Source organism: Pithys albifrons, chromosome 6, assembly GCF_047495875.1.
Source record: "Pithys albifrons albifrons isolate INPA30051 chromosome 6, PitAlb_v1, whole genome shotgun sequence".
Classification (NCBI taxonomy): domain Eukaryota; kingdom Metazoa; phylum Chordata; class Aves; order Passeriformes; family Thamnophilidae; genus Pithys; species Pithys albifrons.
The window spans coordinates 64,983,743-65,009,731 of NC_092463.1; the positions used below are offsets into that span (position 1 = coordinate 64,983,743).

General features: G+C 48.3%; 1 protein-coding gene and 1 long non-coding RNA gene across 2 annotated transcripts; one reads left to right on the top strand and one right to left on the bottom strand.

The window, feature by feature from the left end:
* The first annotated feature begins 782 nt into the window (after positions 1 to 782).
* LOC139673519 (uncharacterized) lies at positions 783 to 7,057 on the top strand. Its single transcript, XR_011698128.1, has 2 exons — positions 783 to 6,090; positions 6,421 to 7,057. It is a non-coding gene; the product is annotated as an uncharacterized lncRNA (long non-coding RNA).
* Positions 7,058 to 9,597: 2,540 nt separating this feature from the next.
* On the bottom strand, positions 9,598 to 25,813 carry LOC139673516 (zinc finger protein 271-like). Its single transcript, XM_071559260.1, has 6 exons — positions 25,503 to 25,813; positions 25,319 to 25,415; positions 24,863 to 24,973; positions 13,346 to 13,466; positions 11,538 to 11,616; positions 9,598 to 11,349 (listed from the first exon to the last, which is right to left on the bottom strand). The coding sequence occupies exons 4-6, from the start codon at positions 13,379 to 13,381 to the stop codon at positions 10,268 to 10,270; spliced, it is 1,197 nt and encodes a 398-aa protein (XP_071415361.1). The 5' UTR covers positions 13,382 to 13,466; positions 24,863 to 24,973; positions 25,319 to 25,415; positions 25,503 to 25,813; the 3' UTR covers positions 9,598 to 10,267.
* Positions 25,814 to 25,989: the final 176 nt, after the last annotated feature.

Consider the following 25,989-nt stretch of genomic DNA (forward strand, 5'->3'; position numbering starts at 1 on the left):
ATGTGAGATTTACATTTTGGCTGTCATTTTCTATTAACTTTACTGACTTGACTATTATTATTGTTGTCCCATTCTTTTTACTATTATTTATTATTATTAGACATAACTATTACTGTAACTAGCTGGTCTTTAAGGTCACTCCATGCAAACCATCGTTTCCAAGGCAGAAATTGTCAAGTGCTGTTGATTAATAGAATCAATTGATACACACAAAATAATCCCCAGACTGAGCTCTTCTCATCTTAGTTCCATTATGTCACTAAGGAAAGAGGCCAGGTCATTTTAATTAAAGTGCTTCTTAGTCACTGAACAGAACTAAGCTCAAACACACAAGCTTTAGCTGCTGGTAAGCTGACCATTTCTCAGGTTATTTAATGCAGACAATGCAGAGGATCAAAGGACATCATACAACAAACCAATGTGGTTTTAGGTAGAATGCCATTTATTGATACACTGCAAGCTGTTTATATGGGGTCAAAGCTACGTGGTCATTTGCTATAGTAATTTTCACACCATAAAGCAACATTTCTTATTGGTGATATTCCATATCTCACAAGTCCAGTGTTTTGATAAAGCATCCTAACGGTTCCCAGGTGAATCTCAAGAGTTCTGTGAGAGATTTTCAAGAGTTCTTGTGTGAAAGTCTGGGGAGTTGCTGTGTGAACTCCTGGGGAGTGATTTCTTCTTTACCACTCAGCAGCAGCTGTGCCTTTGTTTATTCCTTGCTGGTGGCTGCTTCACTCTCCCAGAGTCCACACAGTCTGGGTCGCTCACATGTAAGAAATCCCTCTGCAGTTATTCATAGGCAGAGTGAAGCCATTGTATGTTGTTTGAGCAAATTTCAACAGCTTAAAAATAACCCTCTTGTGCTGCCACTTGCTGCTCATGTGACAGGCAAAGGCTCGCTTGCAAGTAACGAAATTATCTGTGCGCCTTTCTGCGCCTCCGTGTGCGGGGCTGTGCCGGGCTCCGTGTGGGGGGCTCTGCGGGGTTCCGTGTGCGGGGCTCCGTGTGCGGGGCCACAGCGACACCCCCCGCCAGGCACGGCCGCACCCGGGCAGCGCCTTCCAGCCCGGAACCGGCTCCTCGCCCCAGGAACCCATCCCGTTCTCGAGGGAAGCGCTCCTTCTGCAGCCTTCCATTTTGCCAGGGAGCTGCCAACATGTCAGCGCAGTTAAGCTTCAGGTTAATTAATGGAACTCATTCTTCCTGTTGTTTGCAGGGGGTTTTACACCTGATTAGAAGTTGCGAGTTAAACAAACAGCTGGTGAAATCTGAGATGAATGTCAGCCAAGGATTTTGTCACTCTAAAGCTGAAAGCTTAAGATCCATAACAAAGCGTTTATTGAAAAACGCACCATGTACTCAGCTACAAAATCCTTATTCTGTGCTAGCTCAGGTTCCTTCTCGTAAAATCCCCAAAATGTTTTCTTCCCTGAGCTGCTTTCTAGTCTTTATCTACGTGTGCGTATGGACTTACACACTCGCGTATAACCCCTGGATTACCGGGAAGGAGCAGCGCGCTGCCCACTGGCTGCAGACGCGGCTGGCTGAGGATGTTTCTAGTTTCGTGGACACCCTTTCTGCTGAGAGGAGTCCGCCCAGGGAGAGACAACGCCAGGCGCGTTTCACGTGGGTCTGTGCCCACGCCAGGTCCTCCCCGGAAATCCGAACGCCCAAGGAAAGAGGGAGAGTGCCTGGAAAGCAGCTGTGTGGGTGGGGGATTTAAGGCAGTGCTGTGAAAGGCAGTCTGGGGCTGATCTTGCAGTGAAATGGACTCAAAGGTCAGCCTTGGTAACTGGAAGTGCCAGTGTCACCTGTCACCTCTGACTGCATTGCTAGGCAGACATCCCTTGTGTCATCTTGAGCAAAGAAAGAAAAAATAGGAACAAAATAATATGTTGCTGGAGAAGGAATAAAAGAGCAGCCTTCATCTGCACTCCATCTGTTCCTGTTGTTCACAAACTGGTAAAAGAGGGAAGCAAACATTCTCCCCCTGCTATTGTTGGAGCTGGCAAGGCTGAACAGCTCTAATCTATAATATCTGTAATAGCTCACTAAATTAGGACTCTTAGTTCTTACTTTTCTCCTTTCTTGTAGTTTTGTTAGTTACAGGCTCATTGGTAGAGGCAAAGACTATTCTCAAATAATGGGAAGGAAAACCTTTTGTGATAATTAGGCACAGGCTGTGAAATTGCTGTGTACTGAACCTTGCAGTTGAGGAGTAAACAGGCTGAGTGGTCATTCAGGTACTCTTCCCTTTCTGATACAGCAACTTCTATTTTGTGATAAATACCTGGAATTCGTTCTTCCTGATCCCCAAAATGGCATCTTAGGGAGGCTGAGATTGTCTTGGTTTGCATGGGATTTATGCAACATTAATTATGCAGTTTGATCCTGTCAGCACTTCGGGGCTGAACGTGAAATGTTTTCAAAGAGAATCTGTGACAACTACAGCAACAGCTCATCTTGATTAGTTACTGGGAAATAAGTGTTACATCTGTTACATTTATCCCTGTTTTGCTCTGAGTTGCAGATAAAAAAAAATCTGTATTTTTATAGAATGAATATTTACGAAAGGACTCCAGGATGTTACCAGAGAGAACATGCACAGCTGTAGAGTTGCATGTGACTGTCACTGACCAGTGATATTCAGATGCTGCAAAGAACAGGGCAACAAACTTTCAGATACTATTTGTGGAAATTCCTCCATTTTTAAGTGATTCTCTGGTACCAGTTTTCAGAGATTTGATATAAGAGTCAGCACTATTTCCAAAGGTTTTGGTTGTTTGATATCAAGGAGAATTTCAGCTTAAACTAATTTTTTAGTGCAAAAGAGGATTTTATATTGAGTATTTTGATGTTACTTAGCAGTTTAATAGACTGCAAAAGAATACATGTTTGTGAACACCAGAATAAACGTCGACTCAATTCCACTAAACATTATTACCTCACAGATAGTCTACAAACTTTAAACGTACTCAATTTATTTAAATTTTAAATAGCCTATATTTCCATTTCATTCCTATTTTATGAGAGAAGTAGTGCAAAGCTGTTTTCTTTGATCTTTGTTACTTGGCAATGTCTCAATGATAAAAAAAAGAAAGTGAAGAAATTAAGGGGTTTTTATATTCTAACTTTTCAGCTAAAGCATTTAAAATTACAAAAGTATTTCTTTTTCTTATTAAAAAACAAACCAAAACAAACTTTTAGGCAAGATAAGTATTCAGTTTCCAGGTATGTTCTTGTGGTGTGTGCTTTTTGTCTCTGTGTATATTTATGCTGAGTAAATTTTTAGTCCTGTTGGCCGAAGCAAGGACTCAGACACTCAGAGGTTCTGCACATGTTAGGAGAATGATCATTGACTCAGAAGAGGTAATCTAAAACTGTTCAGAGGTTCTTCATGTACCTTTTCCTTCCAAAACCTTCTCATAATTCTTCTAACCATCTTGATGGATCCTACCATCTTGACCACAATCACTCTGCCACCTTCCACACAGTTCCTTTGGTGATGTGGACAGTGGACACCAAACAGTTTACTGGATTATGATCTGCAGATCAGAATTCATGGGAGAGTCTTAGGGAAGAACCTCAGAGAATGTCCCATCAGTATTCTTTGGGCACCCTCTGAAGTTTTGGTGCCAGCACCTGTCAGAGGTTACTGCAGCAACACCGGTCTGATTTCACCCAATCCTGATATGTTTCACATCCTGTTTTGGATTATCTTTACCAGCACTAGTCTGGTTTCATCCAGTCTGGATGTTTCAGGGATCCTGTTTTGGATTATCTTTACCTGGTCCTTTGGGATGGATTCCCATCAGCAGTTGGAGCACATCAGCTGTAGGTACCCCCTTTGGAGAAATGCCATGATTTCGTTTCATTCCAAACAAACCCAGCTGTTGTCTCTGGAATTAGCCCTGCCATGTGAACTCTGCAGCACAAGGGCAGGTGACTTGGGGACTCACATTAACAGTGTGGTCCTGATGTGAACCAAACTTCTGATGTACCTCATGAGACATAGTGGTGACCTCCCCCTTCCTGTTACCAGTAAATAAGAGGACAAAAGTGCAAATGGTGAAACTTAAATGAGATTTTTGAAAACTCTCTGGGAGTTTCCAGTTCAGGGGTGGCTTCTCCATCCAGTGATGCAAATCTTTCTGTTTGATGACAGAGTTAAACTGGGAATATTCTGTCATGTTGTGCTTTTAAGATTTGCATCCACGAGAAATAAATGTGGTGATAAAAAAGCAGCACAGTTATGCCTTTGACTTAATCTTTGTCAGGCAATGACATGACTTTATGAATAGGTTCAAACCTATCAAACTTGGCACGTCATCAACGTTGTAATAACCTGCTTTTGAACATAAAAGACACTTGAAATACCATTTCTCATTTTGGAATGGAATTAACTGGTGTTGAACAAGAACTATTTTGAATTCAAACACTGTGTTTAGAAATAATGTAAAAGAGGAATTTAAATTGCATGAAAACCACTGTGCAAAATTTAAGGGCTGCATGCATAACTTCTTTTATATTCTGCAAATTCTTCATCCAGTTACATGAAGGTTTAATCTATATTAAAATTATTAGCAGAGCTCTGCCTCATTGCCTTCTGGTAGAACTTTAGTTTGCCAAATGTGCTTGGTGAAAATGATTTCACAGCCTTACACAAGGGAAAGGATATAGACAGATACCATTAACTTATTTTGGTTGAACCCTCATTTTACAACATCTGAACTACTTCTACTTTCATAGCATTGTGAAAAGTGATTTCTTAAAAAAATTTCCTCTTAATGTGCACATTTTAAAAAGCAACATGTAAAATTCTCTGTTGTTCACACTGCCTTCAAAACAGAACAGGTAGGTCTTTGAAAAATGGTGCAGAACAAGTAGTCTGACCTAAGTAATAAAGAAATTACCCAGCTTTGGGTCTTATTCCAGCTGTAGCTGTTTCCATGAGAATCTGAAAAAAACATACCCTGCCTCCTGTTGCTGCTGAGCAGCACACAAAGTCAAGAGTCAGGTAAGTCAGGACTGGTACCTTAACTTAAAATTCATCAAGCTAAACTAAGGGACAAGATGCACTGGAGTAAGTTGTATCCCCACGTGTGAAAGTCAGTAAGAATTACACAGCTGAAAATGATTCAGAGACACAGGAAAGTTCACAGGTGAAAAAGAGTCAAAACACAACAGAGCAGTTTTGATAGGATTGATAATGATCAGGAATAATTTCATGGAATTAAATTACTCCTCAGAGCAGTTCCAGATATATTCTGCATGCTTTCACAGGCACCAGGGGAAAGCCCACATCAAACCTGTTTCCTCAGAAAGCACATCCATTTTGGTTCTAGGGCTAATCCCAGGAGGGCCTAACACCAAAAACGGAGAGAAGTGCCACGTGCCAGGAATTCAAAGGGTCTGTGCAGCCTCTGTGCAAAGCCAAGCAGTGCATTGGCAGCTCCAGGCCTGAGGAGCTCTGTGTGACTGAGGATTGTTGTCTCTGTGTGACCTGAAGAGCACTAGGACAGACATGAAAATGTCATGACAGACGTGGTAAATTGAAAGGCAGCTGCTAAATGAAGAACAGGAGAAGGGGTTTCCAGAGGGATTTGTTCCTCAAGGCTGGATTTGTCCAGCCTTTGATGAGCACTTGTTCCTCACAGATCACTGTGAGGGGATCAGCTGTGCAGAGTGAGGTCTGTGTAGAGTGTAGGGTGGTGAAACAAACCCAAAAGCTGCTGTGTGAGCTGTTCTCCCTTCTAAGGTGTGTTGCTTACCTGTGTGTATTAGAAAGCTGGAAGGTACCTTCAGGTGAGGCTGTGGCAGAACTCTATGAAAGTGAGGTCATGAATGATGAGAAGCAGTTTCTTTTCACAGGAAAAGATGAGCAGGAGGAAGAGGGGAGCTGTGGTGAAACTCCTGAGGCCTTGCACAGAGCTCATGTTTTATAAAGGGAAGCTTCCACCTGAAGCAAGTGGGATTCCAACTGGAGTTACCCTTTCAGCAGCCAACACAAGCTTGAAAGTTTGCAGAACATCCTTTTTGATGTGATGGCCTCCAGACCCATTGGTCAGCACCAACAGCTTTCAGGTACAGGTACCTACTGGGCAGTCCAGCCCCACTCTCACCTCTGGGTGCCCCCCACCTCTTTGTACCCACTGGCAGGTCTCTCCTCACCTGGGGTGTTCCCTACCCAACACCTGCCCACTGAAAGGCAGGTTTCCAAATGTCTTTGGGAAAGTCCTGGAGCCAAATGATGCTTCAGCAATAACACAGTTGCTGTAAAAAAGAAAAAAAAACCCTCATGTTTGTTATATTTTGCTGTCTCCTCAGTGCAAAACTGTGTTTATTCATTTTAGTATACCTTCTTCTGAATAACTACCAAAAAAGTGAATAGTCATTAAAATTAATTTTTAACAGGTCTGTTGCATCAGCCTCAACTTTCTAAAATGAAACAGAAGATTCAGCCTTTGACAAAGCACAGAAGGCAGCTATTGGCTAACTGGATGCTAACAATTTGGTAGAGTTTTCTGCTTGTCATGCAAATAGTTTATTTAGATGCAAAGACACCTTAGACTCCACTGATGAGGAGTGAGAAATAGCATTTGCTTCATGTTGTTCCTGCTGAGTGTGTGATCAGAATTTCGGTGTGTTCTCCTTAGTACATCACACAGCAGCACTGGAACAAGCACCAAAACTGTGGGATTACACAAGCTGTGTACACAAAGGAGGCTGTATTTCTGCTATGGTGGGTATTAGTAGCAGATGATGGACTGCAGAACAGATGTCTTTAAATCAGCAGAACATTATGCAAACAGCTGTTAACAAGGCAAAGCATCTAATCACCTACTACACTTTAATTGTACTACCATGCTGAGCACATGCAGATTTCAGTGTGACATTCAGAAAGGGGGTCTCAGCTGCTTTATACACCCTTCATAATCCTCAATTTTCAAAAGGTCAACTGAATGGTATTACTTTCGAATTCCAGAAAATAATACAGCTTTACAGCTTTCTGTGGAACATGAATGGGTTTTCATTAAATCTTAAACCTAAACTGCTTCTTGACCTTTTCTCAGTATCACACCTACTGTATGTATGGCCAAACTTCATGAAGGAAGCTTTGGGAAGGGCTTTCCCCACGTGGGTGTGCCCTTCGAGCCTGCGCAGTGGATTGTTTGCTCGAGGTTGATAAATTATTCTCTGGGTCTCCTGAAGGGAAGTTCTGGCCATGTGGGGGCTGGTCTCTTCTCCCAGGCACTCAGCAATAGGACAAGGGGGCACGATGGGCTCAAGCTCTGCCAGGGGAAATTTAAGTTGGGTATCAGAAAAAAATTCTTTGCAGAGAGAGTGCTCAGGCATTGGAATGGGCTGCCCAGAGAGGGGGTGGATTCCCCATCCCTGGAGGGTTTTCAACTGAGCTTGGCCGTGGCACTGAGTGCCATGATCTGGTAAAGGGACTGGAGTTGGACCAAGGGTTGGACTTGATTTCAGAGGTCTTTTCCAACCCAATCCATTCTATGATTCTATGAAATGGACACTTGGGGGCTGAGCAGCAAAAGATACCACAGATATCAGAGCTATTTTTTCTGCTTATCAGAATTGTTTTGCAGTCTTGGGCAGTTGCTTGTTCCTTATTAAAGGTTATGTATCACTGCAGCAAATTGTTTGCCTTGAGAGTGAAAACTGCCAAGCAGAGAGAAGAGGAAAGGTAAGAGAAAGGTGCTTTGTGGCCAGGTTACTTTTTACAAGTCACTGTTGTTTATTCTGCACCAATTACTCTATTATTATAATCACAGGGGAGACTCATGTTAAATCAAAACAATCCATCAGAAAGAAAGTCTATAAACATGATAAAACAACATCACTATCAGTTTATCACTTTTTTTTTCTTTTTACACTCTCATAGGTGACTGTTAATAAAAAACAGTTGATGTCATCTGTCCCAATCCCAGTTGTTCCTCCAGGGCGGTGGGACAACAAAAACTGCATAGAAAAGAGACTGCTGCTTTTTGCCAAAGAACCCTCGGTGCCGTTGCAGCCCCCAGGGTCTCCTTGCAGGAGAAGCCCCCCAAGGTCCCACCTGAGCCTCTCTCAGCAGAGCCAGGTGGGAAGGGGGATCACCTGTGGGGCTCTGCCTCCAGGGCTTGCAGAAGTAGCACATCAGGGATGGGGTTTGATTTGGTTCATTGAATTTGGGTTTTAAAAAGAAAAAACAAAAAGTAAAATCCAAACTATAAAACATTTCAACACCATCCAAACCCATCATTTTACCAAATGCCCTTCCCATTGTTTTCCAGTCCCTTCCAACAGGAAGGAAATCTTTGTTGAAATTAATTCAACCCAAGCTCAGCATTTGCAGACCTGAGTGACTTATGGGCCAAATCTGCTTTACCAAGAGCACAGAAAACCAGAAAAATCAATACATTCTGCTCCTGTGGTGCTCCAGCACCACGGAGTCCAGCTGGTCTGAGCAGAAAGTATCCTGAAAGTACTCACTCCTGTATGTCAGTGACAGTTACACAACAGGGATTTACCCAAGGAAGCTGTGCTTGATTCCCCCTCAGCTCCTGGATGGGGAGCTGGGCTGAATTTACTGTTCACAGCATCTCTTCCTGTGGATGCTCTTCCCTTCCAGAGGACGTGGTCGTCAGGGCAGCTGCAGATCCAGTTCTTGGTGTGGCCCAGCTGATCCCCCCTCGCCTGAGGGCCCACCAGGGCCCATCATCCTCCACCTCCAACCTGCAATGCCAACGGGGCCAGAGGGAGAAAAGAATGAAAACTAACCTCAGAAATTAAGAAAAACTGGGATTTCCTCGCTAGGATAGAGGGGCAGTGTTTGGCTGAGGGTCTCTAGTTCTCTAACTGGGGGTTGGTGGGCAGTGACCTTGGCTCATTCCCAGCCCCTCATGGAAAGCCAGGAGCTCCCTGGGCACAGGGGCAGGAGACCCACAGTGGGTCATCCCAGACTCCATGAAATCCCTTCCAGGGGGGCACAGCACCCCAGGGACCCTTTCCAGCCACACCCAGAGGGAGCCCTGCCCCCAGTGCTGACCCAAGGCTCCAGCACAGACAGAGGGATCTCCCTGGTTTTGAAGGCTGTGCCATTGATTCACCACCAGCCTTTATCCCTCTGTTCCAGCCCATGCCAGTGGTGCCCTTGCCTTTAGAGGGTAGAATGAACATCTGTAAAGCAAACAAACATCAGGGTTTGGCCAGGCTTGCCTTCCCCACCTCCTCTCTCCCACCTGTGTCCATCCCCCACCCAGAGATGGGGCTTCTCCCAAGGTGTTGGCTCCAAGCTCCAGTACTGGGCGCAGTTTGGGCCAGGCAGGTTTGGGGCTGGGTTTATACTCTTTATTTCCCCACATTTCCCACCCTGGTGCTGGCAGAGGCTCAAACCCAGTTCTCACCAGTTCACCCCTGCTGCTTATGATGGCCAGTGAAGCTCCCAGGGCCTTGTACCTTTCCTGGCTCGTGGTCCAGTTGCCCTCAGTCACTTTAAGGACATGGATTGATCTGTCTCATCTTTTGGGGAGCCAAGCAATGAAGAAAACTCCCCAAAGTCCCCCTAGAAATGGTAGGGTTTTACATGCCTTTGTTCAATTCCTTTATTTTTAATCCAGTTTGGGGGTTTTGAAGAGATGAAGATGCATCAAAAGAAAATCAAGGCCAAAATAAAAGGATCTATGTGCTGGCTTTGTGTGAGTATCTGTGGGGTTGGGTTGAGTTGTTGCAAAAGCCTTTTCTGGAGGGGTTTCCACCCCATTGTCTCCAAAATCTTAATATTTGCCCCAATCCATCCCGTTTGCCTGTGGAAGACTCCTGTGGGCCATAGAGAATTGGAATAATGGAATTATTAATGATGGAAGAGACCTGAAGCTCATCCAGTGTTACTTGATGCCACTGGAAAGAAATTATTAGATGGCGCAGGTCAGAGTTTTTGCGGTCCAAAGTCAACAAATCTGCTCTTCCCAGTAAATTTCTGACATTGATCTGTATCCCAATGGATGTTCCTGTCCTACATTCTCCCAGGAAACCAGGAGGATGTGGAAACCACCAGCCAGGGGTCTTCCCAACATGGGTCACCATGTCTCTGCTAATCAGGCCTCATCAGGAATGTTGGTCATCAAGTCTTTACCCAACATGGCTCATCAGGTTTCTGCCCAACATGGGTCTCTGCGGCTCACCCAACATGGGTCCTCCAATGGGTGATGGAGCAGCGGACAAAGCTCTTCCTGCAGTTGGGGCACTCGTAGGGCTTCCCTTACCGGTGGACCCGTTGGTGGGAGAACAAGCCAGAGATCTGGATGAAGCTCTTCCCACAGTCCCCACACCTGTACGGCCTCTCCCCGGTGTGGATGCGCCGGTGGGTGACGAGGTGGCAGTTCTGGGTGAAGCTCCTCCCGCAGTCGGTGCAGCGGAAGGGCCTCTCCCCCGTGTGTGTGCGCTGATGCTTCAGGAGATCCGAGGTGCTCTGAAACCTCTTCCCACATTCCAAGCACTTGTAGGGCCGCTCCCCAGTGTGGATGCGCTGGTGGCAGAGCAGGCTGGAGTTGCGGCTGAAGGTCTTCCCACACTCCCCACATGTGTAGGGCCTCTCCCCAGTGTGGATCTGCTGGTGGGTGAGGAGGGCTGAGCTGTTCCTAAAGCTCTTCCCACATTCTCCACATGCGAAGGGCCGTTCCCCAGTGTGGATCTTCTGGTGGCGGATCAGGTGAGGGCCCTGGACGAAACTCTTCCCACATTCCAAGCACTTGTAGGGCCGTTCCCCAGTGTGCAGGCGCTGGTGGCAGAGCAGGCTGGACCTCTGCCTGAACCTCTTCCCACACTCCCCACATGTATAGGGCCATTCCCCAGTGTGGATGTGATGGTGGGTGAGGAGCTTGGAGCTGTTTCTGAAGCCCTTCCCACACTCCCCACACATGTAGGGCCACTCCCCAGTGTGGATGTGCTGGTGGCTGAGGAGGTTGGAGCTATACCTGAAGCTCTTCCCACATTCCCTACACGAGTAGGGCCGTTCTCCGGTGTGGATGTGCTGATGTCGGATCAGGGTGGAGCTCTTGCTGAAGGCCTTCCCACATTCCAAGCACCTGTAGGGCTTGTCACCAGAGTGAAGCTGCTCATGGACCACCAGGTCGGAGCTCCAGCTCAAGCTCTGGCCACACAGGGTGGGTTGTTCTTCCTCAGAGCCCCATGGGCTGGGGCTGGAGTCCCTCCTACTGGGGGATCTCCGTGGCTTTACCTCCCCAGTGCCTTCCTGTGCCGTTGAGCCGTTCAAAATGGTCTCTGCCGTGAGGTTCTGCTGGGGGGATTTGTCCTCCATGCTCTCTGTGCTCTGCTCGGGGCCTGGGGCAGGAAGGAACAAGGACAGGCAGGGGATTTGCCTCTGGCCCACAGGGAAGGCCAAGGACATCCCCCCAAACCCGGCCCCGGCAGGACGGCGTCGGCAGCGGGGCTGTCCTGCAGCCGGGGCCATGCTGGGCTGGAAGATGCAGCACAAGGGAGGGGCAAAGGGACACTGAGTTCCTCCTCACCTGCCTGGGGATCCCGGGGCATCCTCCTCTTCCTCGCAGCCTCCCCCTCCATCCTGCCAAGGCTTGGGAAGGAGAAATCCTGGTTTGCAGGAAAAACAAGGTTTGAGTATGTTGGCTTGGGGGCTCCCCCTGCCCAGGCCCATCTCTAGAAGTCACCGAGCATCTTGTGTCCATAAAAACCTCTAAACCACCAAAATTCCGCCCTAAAAACCCCTCCCAGAAGTTCTCTCTGGTCTCTCCACTTTGGGGTTGTGAGTCCCCTCTACCCAGGCTGATGGGGGGTCTCAGCAATCCCAAGGGTCCCCCCTCTCCGGGCTCTCCCCTTTTCCGGGCTGTCCGGAGTCTCCCCTCTCCCGACCCCCACAAGATCCCCCACCACGTGCTCTCCCTCCATGCTGCGGGGGTCCCAGGGTCCCCACCCCCGGCTCTCCGAGGGGTGCCCAAACCCGCTCTGTGTGTCCGTCCGTGTGCCCGGCGCAGCCGCTGCCCCGCCGGTCCCGCTGGCGATGAAGGTGACGGTGCCTGACCCGGGAACACCGACCCCCACCCGCATCCCCCGCCCACCGCCAGGCCGATCCTTTCCCGTTCCCGTTCCCGTTCCCGTTCCCGTTCCCGTTCCCGTTCCCGTTCCCGTTCCCGTTCCCGTTCCCGTTCTTGTTCTTCTTCCTGTTCCTGCCCCACCTCTATCCCCTCCCCATCGACCCGTCCCTTCTTCTGCTACGTCTGTGCTGCAGCTCTCGGGTGAGCTCTGGGGAGCCCTGCGAGCCTGGAACGGGGGTCCGGAGAGAGACGAGCTGGGAGAGGAAGGACCCCGGCCCCCTGTGCCCTGCCCCGGTCGGGGCTGCGCTGGTGGCTCTCAATGGCCGTGCGGCTGCACAAAGAGCCGCCCCCGTGTCAGGAGCCGAGCCGCTCTCTGTCCTTGTGCCCCGGGGCAGCCTCGGGGGCGAGCCAGACTTGGGGGTGTTTTGTTTCCTTGGGCACAGCCGGCCCTTGGCCAGGGATGTGCCCTTGGGGGTCCCCGGGTGGTGTTTTTGGGGGGTCCCGATCCCACTGAAAATGGCTTGATGCCACCCCAAAACTACTATTTTTATTTTCTCTGGAATTCTGGGGCGGCCGGTGCCACCCCTCAGCTCTCTCCTGGCTTCGGCTTGGTCTTGCACTTTTGCCTTTGCTCAGCCAGAACGTTTTCCATGTTTAATCCTTTGTTACCATCCTTTGCAGGAGGCAGGACACTGAACTCTTCCACAGAAACAGAAAACTAGTAACAAAAATTCAAAGAATACTGAAAATAAACACCTTTCACTCACAGGTGGTCCCTTCATGTACTTCTTTTCTGCCTTCCTGTGATCGATATTAGCCATGGCAGTAATTCTGTAGATGATTGCCTAAAAAGGCATTTAATTCATTTTATAATCATTCCACAAAACAAATCAACGAGGGAGTTGAAACCGCCTCAGGTGAGAAAAGGACTCCTCAGTCACTTAGAAATTTGGCTGAAACTGCTCATTTGAGAGCCTGAAATTCATAAATAATACAAACTCACCCTTAGCATTCCTGGGGGAGTGTTTTTATCCCCAGATTAAGATATGCTTCAGTGATTTTGTTTCTACACAAGTTAATCTGGAAAAATTCCTGAGAAAAACACCAAGTATGTACGACAAGTAACTGTAAAAACAACCAACCCATCCCCTTCCACACAGAAACAAATGACCAAGAAAACCTTGAGAACTTGCCAAATTAAAATAAAACCCTGAAAACAAAGCTTTGAAGCATTTCAGAAATAAAATACACCAGAAACAATAAATTACCTGAAGCTTCTCCTTTGTGTGCTTAAAAATCAGCATTTAAGTGACTCCGGCTGGAGACAGGTGTGAACGTTCCTGCCCAGCTCAGCTCGGGGGAATCTGCCCAGGACATTCCACACGAATCCTGTCACACCAAAATAATGAATGATGATAATTTGTGTTATTTATTCTCTTACTTTTCCCACAGTTTCATGTTCTCTCCCTTCCAGCAAAAGGATGTCAGTTCTAAACTTGGTGCCGTCCCCAGGGAGGTGCTGGAAGTTTGTCTTGTCCCCCTTGGCATGTGCTTCCTCCAGACAAGGACCCACCGTGTCCAGGTGCCCTTCATCCCACAGGGAGCATTTGTGTGCTGCAGGACACAAGCTGTCTGCACATCAGGGACCGTGCCAGCCAAGGGGAGAGGCAAACGCTCCCTGCCCTGCCCTGCCCTGGCTGAGCCCCCTCCCTCCCATGCTCCCACCTCTGCCCTCCCTGTCCCCTCAGCCCTCAGGGGCTTCTGAGGGGAAAAACAGACAAACATCAAAATAAAGCTAAAACTAGACCAGCCCAATGCTTGTGTCTCCCCCAAGGAATAGGGTTTTTTTATTTTACAGGCATTGCTGTGCTTGGCCACTCTAAATGTAGAAACAAATTCAAGGTCGACCTGTCCTCAAACTCCTCCCCTGTTTCAAATGCAAACCTTCCCCTTTGAGAGAGTAACAGTAGAAAATGACATCCTGAGAAATTGGCATCTGCTTTTTCTTCTCCCCAACGGGCAGAGGAGCCACTGGCTAAGGGGTTGAAGCCTAAAGTGGTCCTCTGACACCTCCCCAGTGCCCCCAGTGCCTCCCACAGGAGGCAGGGGAGCAAGAGAGAACAAATGGAGAGTTATTGTGTCTCATGGAATCCCAGAAAGGGATTGCTTGGAAGGAAACTTTCAGATCACCTTGTTCCAACACCCCTGCCATGGGCATGGGCACCTTCCACTAGCTCAGATTGCTCCAAGAGCCATCCAACCTGGCCTTGGACACTTGCAGGGGTGGGGCAGCCACAGAATCTGTGGCAGGTTCTGCAGGAAGGCTTTGGCATTGGGAGCAGCTTGTGCGGAACTGCCCAATTCCAGCGCTCATGTTGCGAAGGAGGAGTTTCGATGCCGGCAGCCTTTGCAGACTGTGATGGGAACGTTCTGCTCCGTGCAGGCCGAGTGCCCTGTGCCGTGGGATGCGCTGGGGGAGCAGGGTCACGCCCACTGGTCCTGCAGAGAGAGCGCCCTCAATGGCCCTGCCCTGGGGGCAGCAGCACTGCCGGGCTGGGCTGGGCTGGGCTGGGCTGGGCTGGGCTGGGCTGGGCTGGGACATCCCCTTGTCCCGGGCACTTCACCACCAGCTCTGACCACAGAAGGACACCGACGTGCAGACACCTTAGCGGGGCAGGTTATAGTTTCACAGCATGGGGAACAAGCTAAACTGTCCCATGGCTTTTTTCACCAAAACATCAAAGCTTTGAAAACTATTTGACCTCAGTGCAGAACAAGCTCATGCAATTGTAACTTCTTGCCCAGACTGTCAGTTGATTACACCTCTGGCCCCAGAAGGAGTCAGTCCTCAGGGGTTGGAGCCCCTCCAATTTTGGCAGACAGATGTCACTCATGTGCCATCATTTGGTTAACTGGAGTATGTTCATGTTTCTATCAATACCTTTTCAGGATTTCTAGCAGCCACAGCACACTCTAGTGAAAAAAGTCGAGATGTTCAAAACCATTTTTGACATCCCTTGCTCCCTCCTCTTCACTTATTTAAAGACCAGCTCCAGCCACTCCCTGGACATGGACAAAATGTCTCTGCATTTTACACTCTTGTCTTTCCCATGCTGAACCCCCATGATTTATAGTCTGAGGAACAAAGAGGTGAAGAATGCCCTGAGGCAGACAGTGGAGAGACGAGTGTTTTCTCAGGAGCTTTCTTAGAGTGTGTTTGTGTGGCAAAACACAAGTGATGGGAGCCACTGGTCTAAATGTGAGATTTTAGGAATATCTGCATCAGGATTGGCTTCCCAGGTCCATTCAGACCACTGGAAAAAAAGCAGTCAACTGAGAAGGTGATTCACCTTATAAAACAGAAGCTCAGGTCAGGTGAATCCCATCTCAGAAGGATCTAGTGGGTGGCATCCCTGGAACTAGATGGTCTTTTAGATCCCTTCCAACCCACACAATTCCAGCATTCCATGATCTCCTTCTCCTCAATGTATATAAAGGGTCTATCTCAAATGCAGAAGAAAGTTATATTTTTGCAGCTTACAGTTATCAAGAGAAATCTCAACCAAGATATCTGAAAGAAAAGTTCAATGAAAACACTTATTACATGTGGGTGTGATTGTTAAATTTTGAAAACTAAAAGCTTTTGTACAGGAAAATACTTCCCTTATTTGGCAGCCAGCTCAGCCCTACCCTCTGGAGGAGTCTCATCTATTTATCATCTTTCTATGGCTGGACTAGCTCAGGTTTCATCAGACACCTCCCCGCCTGTTCTGCTCTCACAAACATCTTTAATGCTTGTTCTCATCCTGTGTCTTGACAATTTTACTACTTGCATGTATTGTTCCATCATCTTTCTTCCTCTAGACCACAAGCCCTTGTTTCCCTTCCCACAGCATGATTAGGTTTTTATTTCTGCCTAACTGCATTATGAAGTGCTTGGTGGTGGTTGTGGGACTGGCACTGTTACAAAACACACACACTGATATCAAGAGAGACTTCTGTCATGTCTGGATTCAGTATAAACAAGCCTTCCTAAGCCTTCATTTTATCCTGGTATAACATGGGTGCGTTTCTTCTGTTTTGGCTGTACAGAATTCCCAACCCTTTGGCACTGGACCCTTTTTTTGTTGCTCTTCCACTTGCTGGTGTCTGTAGGAGCCCTTCTAGTCGCCCTTGCCCGTTCCTTGTCCCTCTAACCCGAAGCAGAACTACAGGTTTCCTAATCCCATCCTTTCCAAACTCACAGAATGCTCCCCACTGCCAGAGGACAGGGCTAGATGGGATTTTGGGAATGAATCCTTCCCTGTGAGGGTGGGCAGGCCCTGGCACAGGTGCCCAGAGCAGCTGTGGCTGCCCCATCCCTGGAAGTGACCCAAGCCAGGTTGGATGGGGGTTGGAGCAATCTGGGCAAGTGGAAGGTGTCCCTATCATGGCTGGGGGTTGGATGGGATGAGCTTTAAGGTCCCTTCCAGCTTGAACCATTCCAGGATTCTGTGACTGAATAATAAGGACTTTATCTTAAAACAGTGGCAATGGTAATTTCTCAGGGTGGCAACCTAAGAACTTTCCCTCTATATATTGAGAGAATCTCTGTAACCCTCCCCTTCCACCTCCCTGGGCCAAGTCTCCTCTACAGAAAGAGGCTCATTAAATATTTCATCATATTTTTATGGTCCAGCTGTGTAACCGCGGCCGGCACTGCTGAGAAACCAGACTGTGGGAAAGGCTGTGGGATTCTGTTGCCACTAAGCTTGGAAAAGCTCTCAAGGCGAGTCCGAAGGTTACTCCAACACTGCCGAGCGCAGCACTACCCACGCCCCTGCGCGGAGCTCTGGGTGCAGTCAGGTCACAGCCGGACCGTGCGGGCTGGAGCCGTGAGCAGCTCACAGAGCCAAGGACACGGAGCAGCAGGAAAACTATTCCAACTGCACCCGGAAAGCAAACCGGAAACGGCCTGACAGGCTGTGTCAGGCGGAGCCGCGCTGCCCCCGCGGGAACTACAGCTCCCAGCGTGCCCCGGGGCGGCGGAGCGCGCTGATTGGCTGAGCGGGGCGCGCCTCCGCCGGGAGCGCCGCCACGTGGTGGCTCGGCCGGGCCCCACCCCGGACACAAAGCGGCGCCCCGGGCGCGGTGGGAGTGACAGGATCGGTCCTGGCACGGGAGAAAACGCTTCAACGGGCTGTGACACAGCCCCAGGAGGCAGAACCCCTGTACGTGAGGACCAGCGGAGTGGGAAGGACTTACAGGAAAAGGAGCTTTCCGATTGTGAGAGGGTGTTAGAGTTCCTGCCCGCCGTGCTGCAGTGCCCCGGCAGGGCGGAGAGGGGCAGGACAGCACCTTCTGCCTGCTCGGAGGCATTCGCCTTGCCCTCAAAGCTTAGCTCCTGTCCGATGACATTTACTGAGGTGTGTGGGGAGGTTTCATGCCACAGGTTTACCCCCGAGCTCAGCCTCAGAAGCTGAATACAAAGGCAAAGGGTTAAGTTGGATATTAGAAAGAAATTCCTTACAGAGAGGGTGATCAGGCATTGGAATGGGCTGCCCAGAGAGGGGGCGAATTCTCCATCCCTGAGGTTTTTAAGACTGGATGTGGCACTCAGTGCCATGACCTGGTAGTCACAGTGCTGTTGGATCAAGGGTTGGACTTGATGATCTCGGAGGTCTCTTCCAACCCAGTTCATTCTATAATTCTATCAATCTATGAAAGAGCCCCATTCTCACGTCAGCTGGGAAGTGACCCCACCACAGCCAGGGGTGTTTTACAGGGTGGGAATGAAATCAGAATTGGTTTAGACAATGCTCTTAGGCATAGGATGTGATTGTTAGGGCTGTCTCGTGCAGGGCCAGGAGCTGGACTTTGATGATCTGATCCATGTGGGTCCCTTCCAACTCAGAATGACTGATCAGGCCAGTGGGTGAGCTGTGCCCATGGAATGGCACTGGAGGGCACCACTGGCAGCTCTGTTGTCCTTCCACCCTCCCCAGAATTCTATTAAACCTCTGAGTCTGGGGTTAGGATGGGAGGAGCAGTGCTGGGAGTTGTGACCAGCTTCCCAGTGTTCTAATCCTTGACTGTAATCCTGGTGCTGGAACAAGATAGGAATGTTAACAGTTTGTGGAGCCCTCTTACAGAGAGCTGTAATGGACAGCATCCTTCACAAGGCAACTGAACTGAAATTAAAGCTGAAATTAAAGCTAATTAACCTTTCCTTTGTCTCCTGATTCATGGTATAAGTTTTCAAAGGTGAAAAAAAGGGGGTTTAAAATTTGTCCTTGGCAAATGAATTGTGACTCTCTTACTTTGGTAATTACCAGGCAAAGCACCTTGCCTGAGAATGAAATGTTATCTCATTCTCAAGAAGGAAGATAAAGTCATGTGGTAGTTGGGAAGAGACTCTGCCTGCTTCCCAGTTCCTAACCCGCGGGGTTTGGTTGCTTTCATAGGTGCTGTTGCTCAATCCTGAGCCTCCCCCTGACAGGAATGCAGAAACTCACTGGAACAGAATGATCTGCCTGGTTATGGCTGAGAGTGATATGGACCCTGAGATTAGCTCAGTTGGTTAAAAAACTTGGTTGTAACAATGCCAAGGTCATGGATTCAATCCCCTGTGTGGGCCATTGACTTAAGAGTTGGACTCGATGGTCCTTGTGGGTCCCTTCCAAGTCAGAACAGTCTGTGAGTCTGTGAAAGGGGCACAACTGTCTCCTCCCAAATACTTCTGGAAAAGCCACTTCTGCAAGACCTGGAATAAGAAGAGAGAGCCTCCAGCTGACATAAAGTTGTGGAGGTGTCACTTTCTCTTCCCATTCCTCAGCCTCTCGGTGCACTGGTGGTTCTTATTCTGGATGTGGCTGTAGAAACAGATTCTCAGTCCCATCCCCCTGGTTCTTTTCAGTCTCTGCAATTCCCAGCTGCGTCCCCAGCTTGTCATCCGTGTTATTACAGGTCCCTGTGATGTGACTGTGGGACAGTCTAGGATGAAATAACTAGGAAGTGCTTCTTTCTCTGGATCAAGCTGCTCTTTTGGCCTCTGGAATACAGCAAAGAAGGTATTGAACCCTTCCTATTCCCACCTGAACAGCCTTACAAGCAGGACTAAGTGGGCAATGCAAAGGACAAGGGCTCCCAGTAGAAACTGTGGAAGTGCATCTTCCTTCCTTTCCTAGGCTGACAGGTGGTCCTGCGTGTTCCTCTTGAAATTTATGGGGAGGGAGGTAGAGCCTGGTGACTCCAGAGCACATGAAAGTAAACACAGGCAGGGAAGAGGTTTGGAACTGCCTTTTCCAGGGAGTCCCCACTGCTGGTTAAACCTGGCTGAGGCAGGGATGCAGACGGCCAAGAATTCCAAGAAAAGGCTGGTAGCTTTTTTGTGTGGTCATGCTGAGCCTGCTGGTCTCTGCTGAGCTAAATTTCCTGGATTAAGTAACAATGCTGCAATTCTGGCTTCTTCCCCTTCCCAGTCAGGAGCTCTGTTTCACTTGGTGACCTAAGAAATGCCCACGTGTTTCGCATCCGAGCTGCTCCCTCCACCCACCAGGCTGTTGTTTTAGCTGATGTCAGCCTGTTGCTCAACCTGCACCTCCTGACTGCAGAAATGCTTTGTAAGAGAACCCTTTTGGGCCTGACTGAACATCCTCACAGCTCCTGGGGTTCCTGGCATCTCAGCCAAATGCAGGTAGTTCACCCTTTGCCCTCGAGCCACTGTCTGAGGAGTGGCTGGCTGAGCTCCTCTGTGTGTCTCGTGACTCTGGAGGTTTTAGATTCACCCACTGGCCAAAAATGCTGTTTTCTGCTGGTCTCTGCCTGCAGGGACCCTGGTGAACACTCTAAGGGTGGCTGGAGACAGGGAAGAGACAGACAGATGTGGGTGAGGAATTCAGTCTCCCTTTTTGGCAACCTTGAGCTGTAGCAGTATTTCAGCTGCAAAGGTGCAGCCTTACCCTGAACTGCTGCTGCCCTGTGGGTTGTGTCCCTTCGCAGTGGCTTTTAGAAGGAACCAGGAGCACCAAACACAAAGCAAGGAAGGGCCTGTGCTAAACAAGTGTGGAGAGGAAATCTTGTCAGACTAGAAAGTTCCTGATTTGAGTAGTTTCAGTCTTGGTCATCACTGCCTATTTAGACAGGTTTTGGGTAGTGTGGCCATGCATGACTGCGTAAGCCACTCACAGAGCAACTGGGTGGAGGAACCGATTCCTCAAACCAGGCAGAGCATTCCTCTGCCTGCCTTAAACCTGAAATGAAGGTGGCTGCTGTCCAAAGGGGAGTCTGAGAGCTTTGCTACCACACAAAACTGATAATAACAGCTTTTACTGGGAATATTTTCCCAGCATTCTTACCAGGACCCCAGGGCAGCAACACCTGATGGCCAGGGTTTGAGAGGCTGGTGGTCTGCCTGGTATTAATGGGTCTGCCCACTAATCTGCCACAATCAGCCAGATGTGATTGCTGAGGAGCCCACATGTTCCTGTGGCTGCCCTGCTCTGTTATCTCCCTGCCCTGATGGAGCAGGGGGCCTGCTCTGTTACCCCTTTATTGGCTGCTGGAATGCTGGTATCTGTGGGCTTGGCCCAACATCTGCAAAGTTAAAGACAACGACTTAATGTGACCCTATTTATTAGTGTCATGGTCAGGCCTTGTCCTGGTAGAGACTTATTTTTTCCTGTTTTACTTCTGTCTTCTAATTTTATTGCCTTTTTTTTTTCCTCCTCACAAATGCTGTGGGGGAGTAAGTTTGAAAAGGGACAAACAGGTTTTTCCCAGTTTGTTCAGCAGGCAGGGAAAGCAGCAGTGGGTCTCTTCCCCACCAGCTGCTGGTGGCCTGTGGAAGGAGCTGTGCCGAGCTCATCCAGAGGTGATTTTTCAGGGACAATACTCAGCTTTTCAACACTGTCTGGCCACTCCACAGGTCACACATGCAGAAGCAGGTCCAACTCGAGCCCCTTGAACTGTTTGTAAATATTTTTACCTTGATGCCAAGGGCCTGGATGTGGCTTAGGAGGAAAAACATGAAGCAGGAAAGGTGTGGGGTTGTGGCTTCATCTCAGCTGCGTGAACCACATGGGAGTTTTTGCCATCCCTTCACAGCACAGCTTTTCCCACAGACTCCCAGAAAACTCTCCCTGCTTTCTACCTGCCTTCACCTCTGCAGAGAACATCCCTCCAATTCTTCTAAGCCACTGCATGGGTTTAATATCTTCACTTCCTCTAAATAAGCCCTGAAATGAGTTCCTGGAGAGACTGCTCAGCAGCAGCAGCAGTTTGGAGATGCGGCCCCGCCCATCCTGCCGGACAGAGATCAGGGCCTGGGCCGCTGCTTGTTTGCTGTGGGGCTTTATCGGGCTGCTGCATGTCCTGAGAGCCGCTCGGTAACCGCCACTGCCCTGTGAAAGCTTGTTTCTTCTCCTCATGCTTGAAAGCACTTGACTGCCAGCCCATCTTTGGGTGGCTGAATAGAAAAGCAGCCTCCACCTTCTCTGGAAGGCTTTGTAGTATCTGCTAAGATGGTACACAAACTGTCTAAGAAACGTCCCCACAGAATTAACTGATGGCCTCAGGCTGCTGCAAAATGTGGTCTGAAATAAATAATCAGTGTGTCTGTGGAGGGCAACAAACCCAGTTTTTGTGATTCCCCAAAAACCTCATGCTCAAAGCCCAACATTTTGCCTGTGTATCCTACTCAGAATGAGAGCCCCTGACCCTTCCTGAGGGCTCAGATAGTCGGTTTTCCAGGGGAATTCACGATTTTTTTGTGTATTGAGAAATTTCCCTGTGGTTGTTGACTTTAGATGGGTGGTTCTATTTACCTTTTTTTTCAGCTTTACAGTATTTGAAGAAAAAGTTAAATACAAGAGAAACAGGGAACGGGAATGAAAACCACCCCCTTGTTTTTAACACTTTGTAAATCTGAGAGGGGACAAAGGTGGATGGCACTGCCAGAGGATTGTGACAGGGTAGCAAATGTTGTGGTTTGTGGCCTGGGGTGGAATGTCAACATCAGTGTGGCTTTTGCAGCTTGGAAAATCTGTGTCAGAAAGCCCCAGTACGTGCTGCTGGTGCACAGGCTGCCTTTGGAGTCAAAACTGGAGCTTTTCTGCCACAGAAGGTGAAGTTGGTCTCAAAATTAATTTAAAAGGGGCTGATAAATGCAAGTAGATTCACCACGTTCTGCTTCTGGCTATGCTGGGCTTACAGAATTACCATTTATGAACATTGTTCTTCCTCACTGTCTTGGCTCTAAGTATATTTTTAGAAGCTTGTAAAAAGAAAAATAAAAACATAAAAATAAAAATAATCTAAACACATAAAAATAAATAAAAATAAAGGGTATTCTGAACAAACTAGAGAATTGTTATCTATGGCATTTCATTCAGACTGTGTACAAAAATCTTCAAGAGAGAAGAAAATACTGTAACCCAATTTAGAAAATGTTTGTCTAACTGGGGGTTTTATTACTCGTTTACAAAACCCCTTAGTCTGTCTTTGGGACTTTCCTGAATGAGAACAGCCTTGTGTTCAGTCTCCAAAGCAAATTTCCCAGCACAAGTTCAAACATCCTTTGTCTTTCTGTTCTTTGGAGAGTGTTTCCAGGAACCAGCACTCCTGTGTCCCCCAGTCATTTGCATTCTGTGCCGTAAGAACTCAGTGAAAACCCAGTGAGATAAATCCCAGCTTTCCCACATGGAGAAATTTGGGCACCGAAAAGAAACAACTAAAAAACATGCACCCCATTCTGCCCAAGGAGTTACAGAAGGAGTTTTCTTTTAATCTCACCAAACAAGTGGAGCCCAGATGTTTTTAGTAAGCAGCTTTGAAAACTCACAGTTGAGATCAGTGTCAAATTTCCAGACACGTGATCAACCTTGGAGCCAAGTCTGGAGTTGCTTTTGTGTTTACAGAAAGTCTAGGAGCTGAATGACACTGAAACTCATGGGTGGAATGAGGTTCTCCATAACAAATATTTGACTGGATACAGTTTATCTCTTTATAGGACTTTGAGCTTTGCAAAAAAAAGTTTACTGTATTTTTGTTGATTTGAGGCATATTCAGCACTATTTTGCTCACTGGATTTGGGACAGTTGTTGATTTTTAACTGAGATCTGTTGTTAATCTGGCCGTTAAACCTGCATGGGAAAATCAAGTGTTTTAGAGCTGTAAGTGCACCATTTCTACAGATGAGAAATGAACTTCTGTGCATTGCTGAGCATTCTGGCTCTCTGCTTACACCACGGCAGCAGGGAAGGTCTGACTGTATCCTAAGTCACATGCCAAGTTTTTTGCTCAAGGACTGTATCAGCAAAAATCTGGCTTCTGTTTTCACAAAGTCAGAATGAGCAAATATTGTCCACTATTTACTTAGAAGTCCTGTTTTCAACCCCCAGAGAGGTCACTGTGGTCACGCGGGAAGGTCATGCACAAGAAGGGCACAGGTAGAGTCAGAATAAATTATATTAAAGCAGGTTTAGGACTCATGGAAACTTTCCCTTCAGCTTTATCTTGATCTCTGACTTAATAACTTTCTGTATTTAGATGGAGACATTCACCAAAGAATCCCTGATTGGTTTTGCACACTTGTAGCTCAGAATTACTGCCCTTAAATTGGCTCATTTTGGGGTCTGCTCTGTGTACAAGCTGTAAACAAGAAGAGCTTGCTCCATTGTTCCTGGTGGGATATTATCCAAGGGAAAACAGAGATTGTCTTCAACAATTTGAAGCTTGTGTGGGCAGACAATACACTGATTTTGCCTGAATATGGCTCTACTTCAGACCAACAAAGCAGCTGAGAGGGTGTGAATTCCAAATCCACGCACAAGGCCCTGGGCCTTGGACACTCCCAGGGATCCAGGGGCAGCCACAGTTTCCATGGGCACCCGTGCCAGGGCCTGCCCACCCACACAGGGGACGATTTATTCCTAAATGTGAATGTCACTTCATGGCAAGTCCAGCCTAATAAGATGATGCTTTTAGCTGGCTTCTTCCCAAGAGTGCTTGTAAAGTTCTTTAGGAAGAAATTCTCTACTGTTTAGTAAGACACCTTTCCCTGTGAGGGTGGGCAGGCCCTGCCAGGAGCTGCCCAGAGAAGCTGTGGCTGCCCCACCCCTGGGAGTGTCCCAGGCCAGGCTGGATGGGGCTGGGAGCAGCCTGGGACAGTGGAAGGTGTCCCTTCATCTTGCTGAAACCAGATGAACTTTAATGTCCCTTCTAACCCAAACCATCCCAGGATTTTATGACTGAATGCGTGTTCAGGAAGAACAGCACAAGATAAAAGAAGGCTTAAACCAAACTATGAGGAAACAGTTAAAGTCAAGTCGAAACTAAAACAGTAGTTTGAGGTAGGTAAAAGCTGGGTATGGCTGAACCTGATCTCACACAAGGCCCGAGTGTTGAACTCCTCACCTTGGTCACCAAGACATGACACACGGCTGTGCCACCCCGTGTTCCCTCTCCTGCCCACGTCAGTCTGCTCTCACCACACTCAGCGGGCATTGCGCAACTCGCAGTGCACCCAGAAAGCAGAACTGGGGACTTCCCCAATCCCGCTGACGTTTAATCACGGGTGGCAGAGCCGTCCGAGCTGCGGGGGAAATAGTGCTGTTGTTTGTACACCTTGTCATTGTCCAGGTCTGTTTGATGTTCCCGGGAGCTGCAAACACCGCGCTGTGAGCGCAGCAACACGAGCCTGCCCAGCAGCTACAACGTTTTTGTTGTTTTACATAAGCGGTGGTGTGGGAGGAGGAACAAGAGGGTTCAAGTGTAGCTGGGAGCCTGAAGCGATAGGTATGACCCACCTTATCTCAGAGATCGTAATTACTTCTGATGTTTAACGACAGAAACCGCCAGACAAAGGAAGGCAGAGGCTCCTTCTTCCCCTCGGGCTGTTTGGAACGCCTGGAAAAGCTCTGTAGAAAGAACGGAAAAAATCCTTAATCCGAGTTTACAGGCTCAGTGCATAGAGGTAACACTTAATCAGAGTTTACAGGCTCAATACATAGAGGAAATAGTTAATCTGAGTTTACAAGATCAGTACATAGAGGTAACACTTGAATTTACAGGCTCAACACCCAAATATTAAACCTGAGTTTACAAACTCAGTGCATAGAGGTAACACTTAATCCGAGTTTACAGGCTCAGTACATAGAGGAAATATTTAATCTGAGTTTAGAGGCTCAGTAAGTAGAGGAAAACTGTTTGATCCGAGTTTACAGGCTCAGAAAGTTAAATTTAGGATGGATTTCAGTGCGAACCTTGGCCTGGTAAAAGCCTGGATTTTGGGAGCTCGGTGTTAGGGGATGATCTCGGGTTAAGCAGGATGTTTCCAGCCCTCGGAGTTGCGCTTGTAATCTGCTTCAAAATACATAAAGCAAAAAGAATCCGGGCCTTATCGAAAATAAAGGAGCGAACTGAATGACTTAAGAACCCGATGCTTACTGAAAATAAACGATGGCACAAACTGAGTGACTGGGGTAGCACTAAAAGCAGCAGAAATAGCCATGTAGCTATCGTAGGGCTCCGTTTTTTCACGTTTCCCCTTTGATTCCCCATTTTCTGGATTTATATAGGACCTGAGGAACATTTCTCTCCGCACGGAAAGGGGCGGTCAGGCATGGGCGCTTTTCGGGGTGGCCCCCGTGCCCGGAGGGGCTCCAAGCCGTGTGGCCGCGGCCCTTCGGGAGAGTTTCGGGCCGGTCCCGGGGCCGCTGGGGCTCCGTGACTCCGACAGCCCCCCCGCCTCCCGCGGCGCCAACATGGCGGCGGCGCTGAGGGGGGCGCGGGCCCCGCCCGGGAGGGCGTGGCCTCTGTCCGGTGGGCGTGGCCTGGGCGGGTGCTGAGTCACGCTGGGCCAGCAGCGGGGAGTCAGCGAAGCCCCGCCCCCGGGGGCGTGTCCCGGCTCGCGGGCGGTATAAAAGGCGCGCGG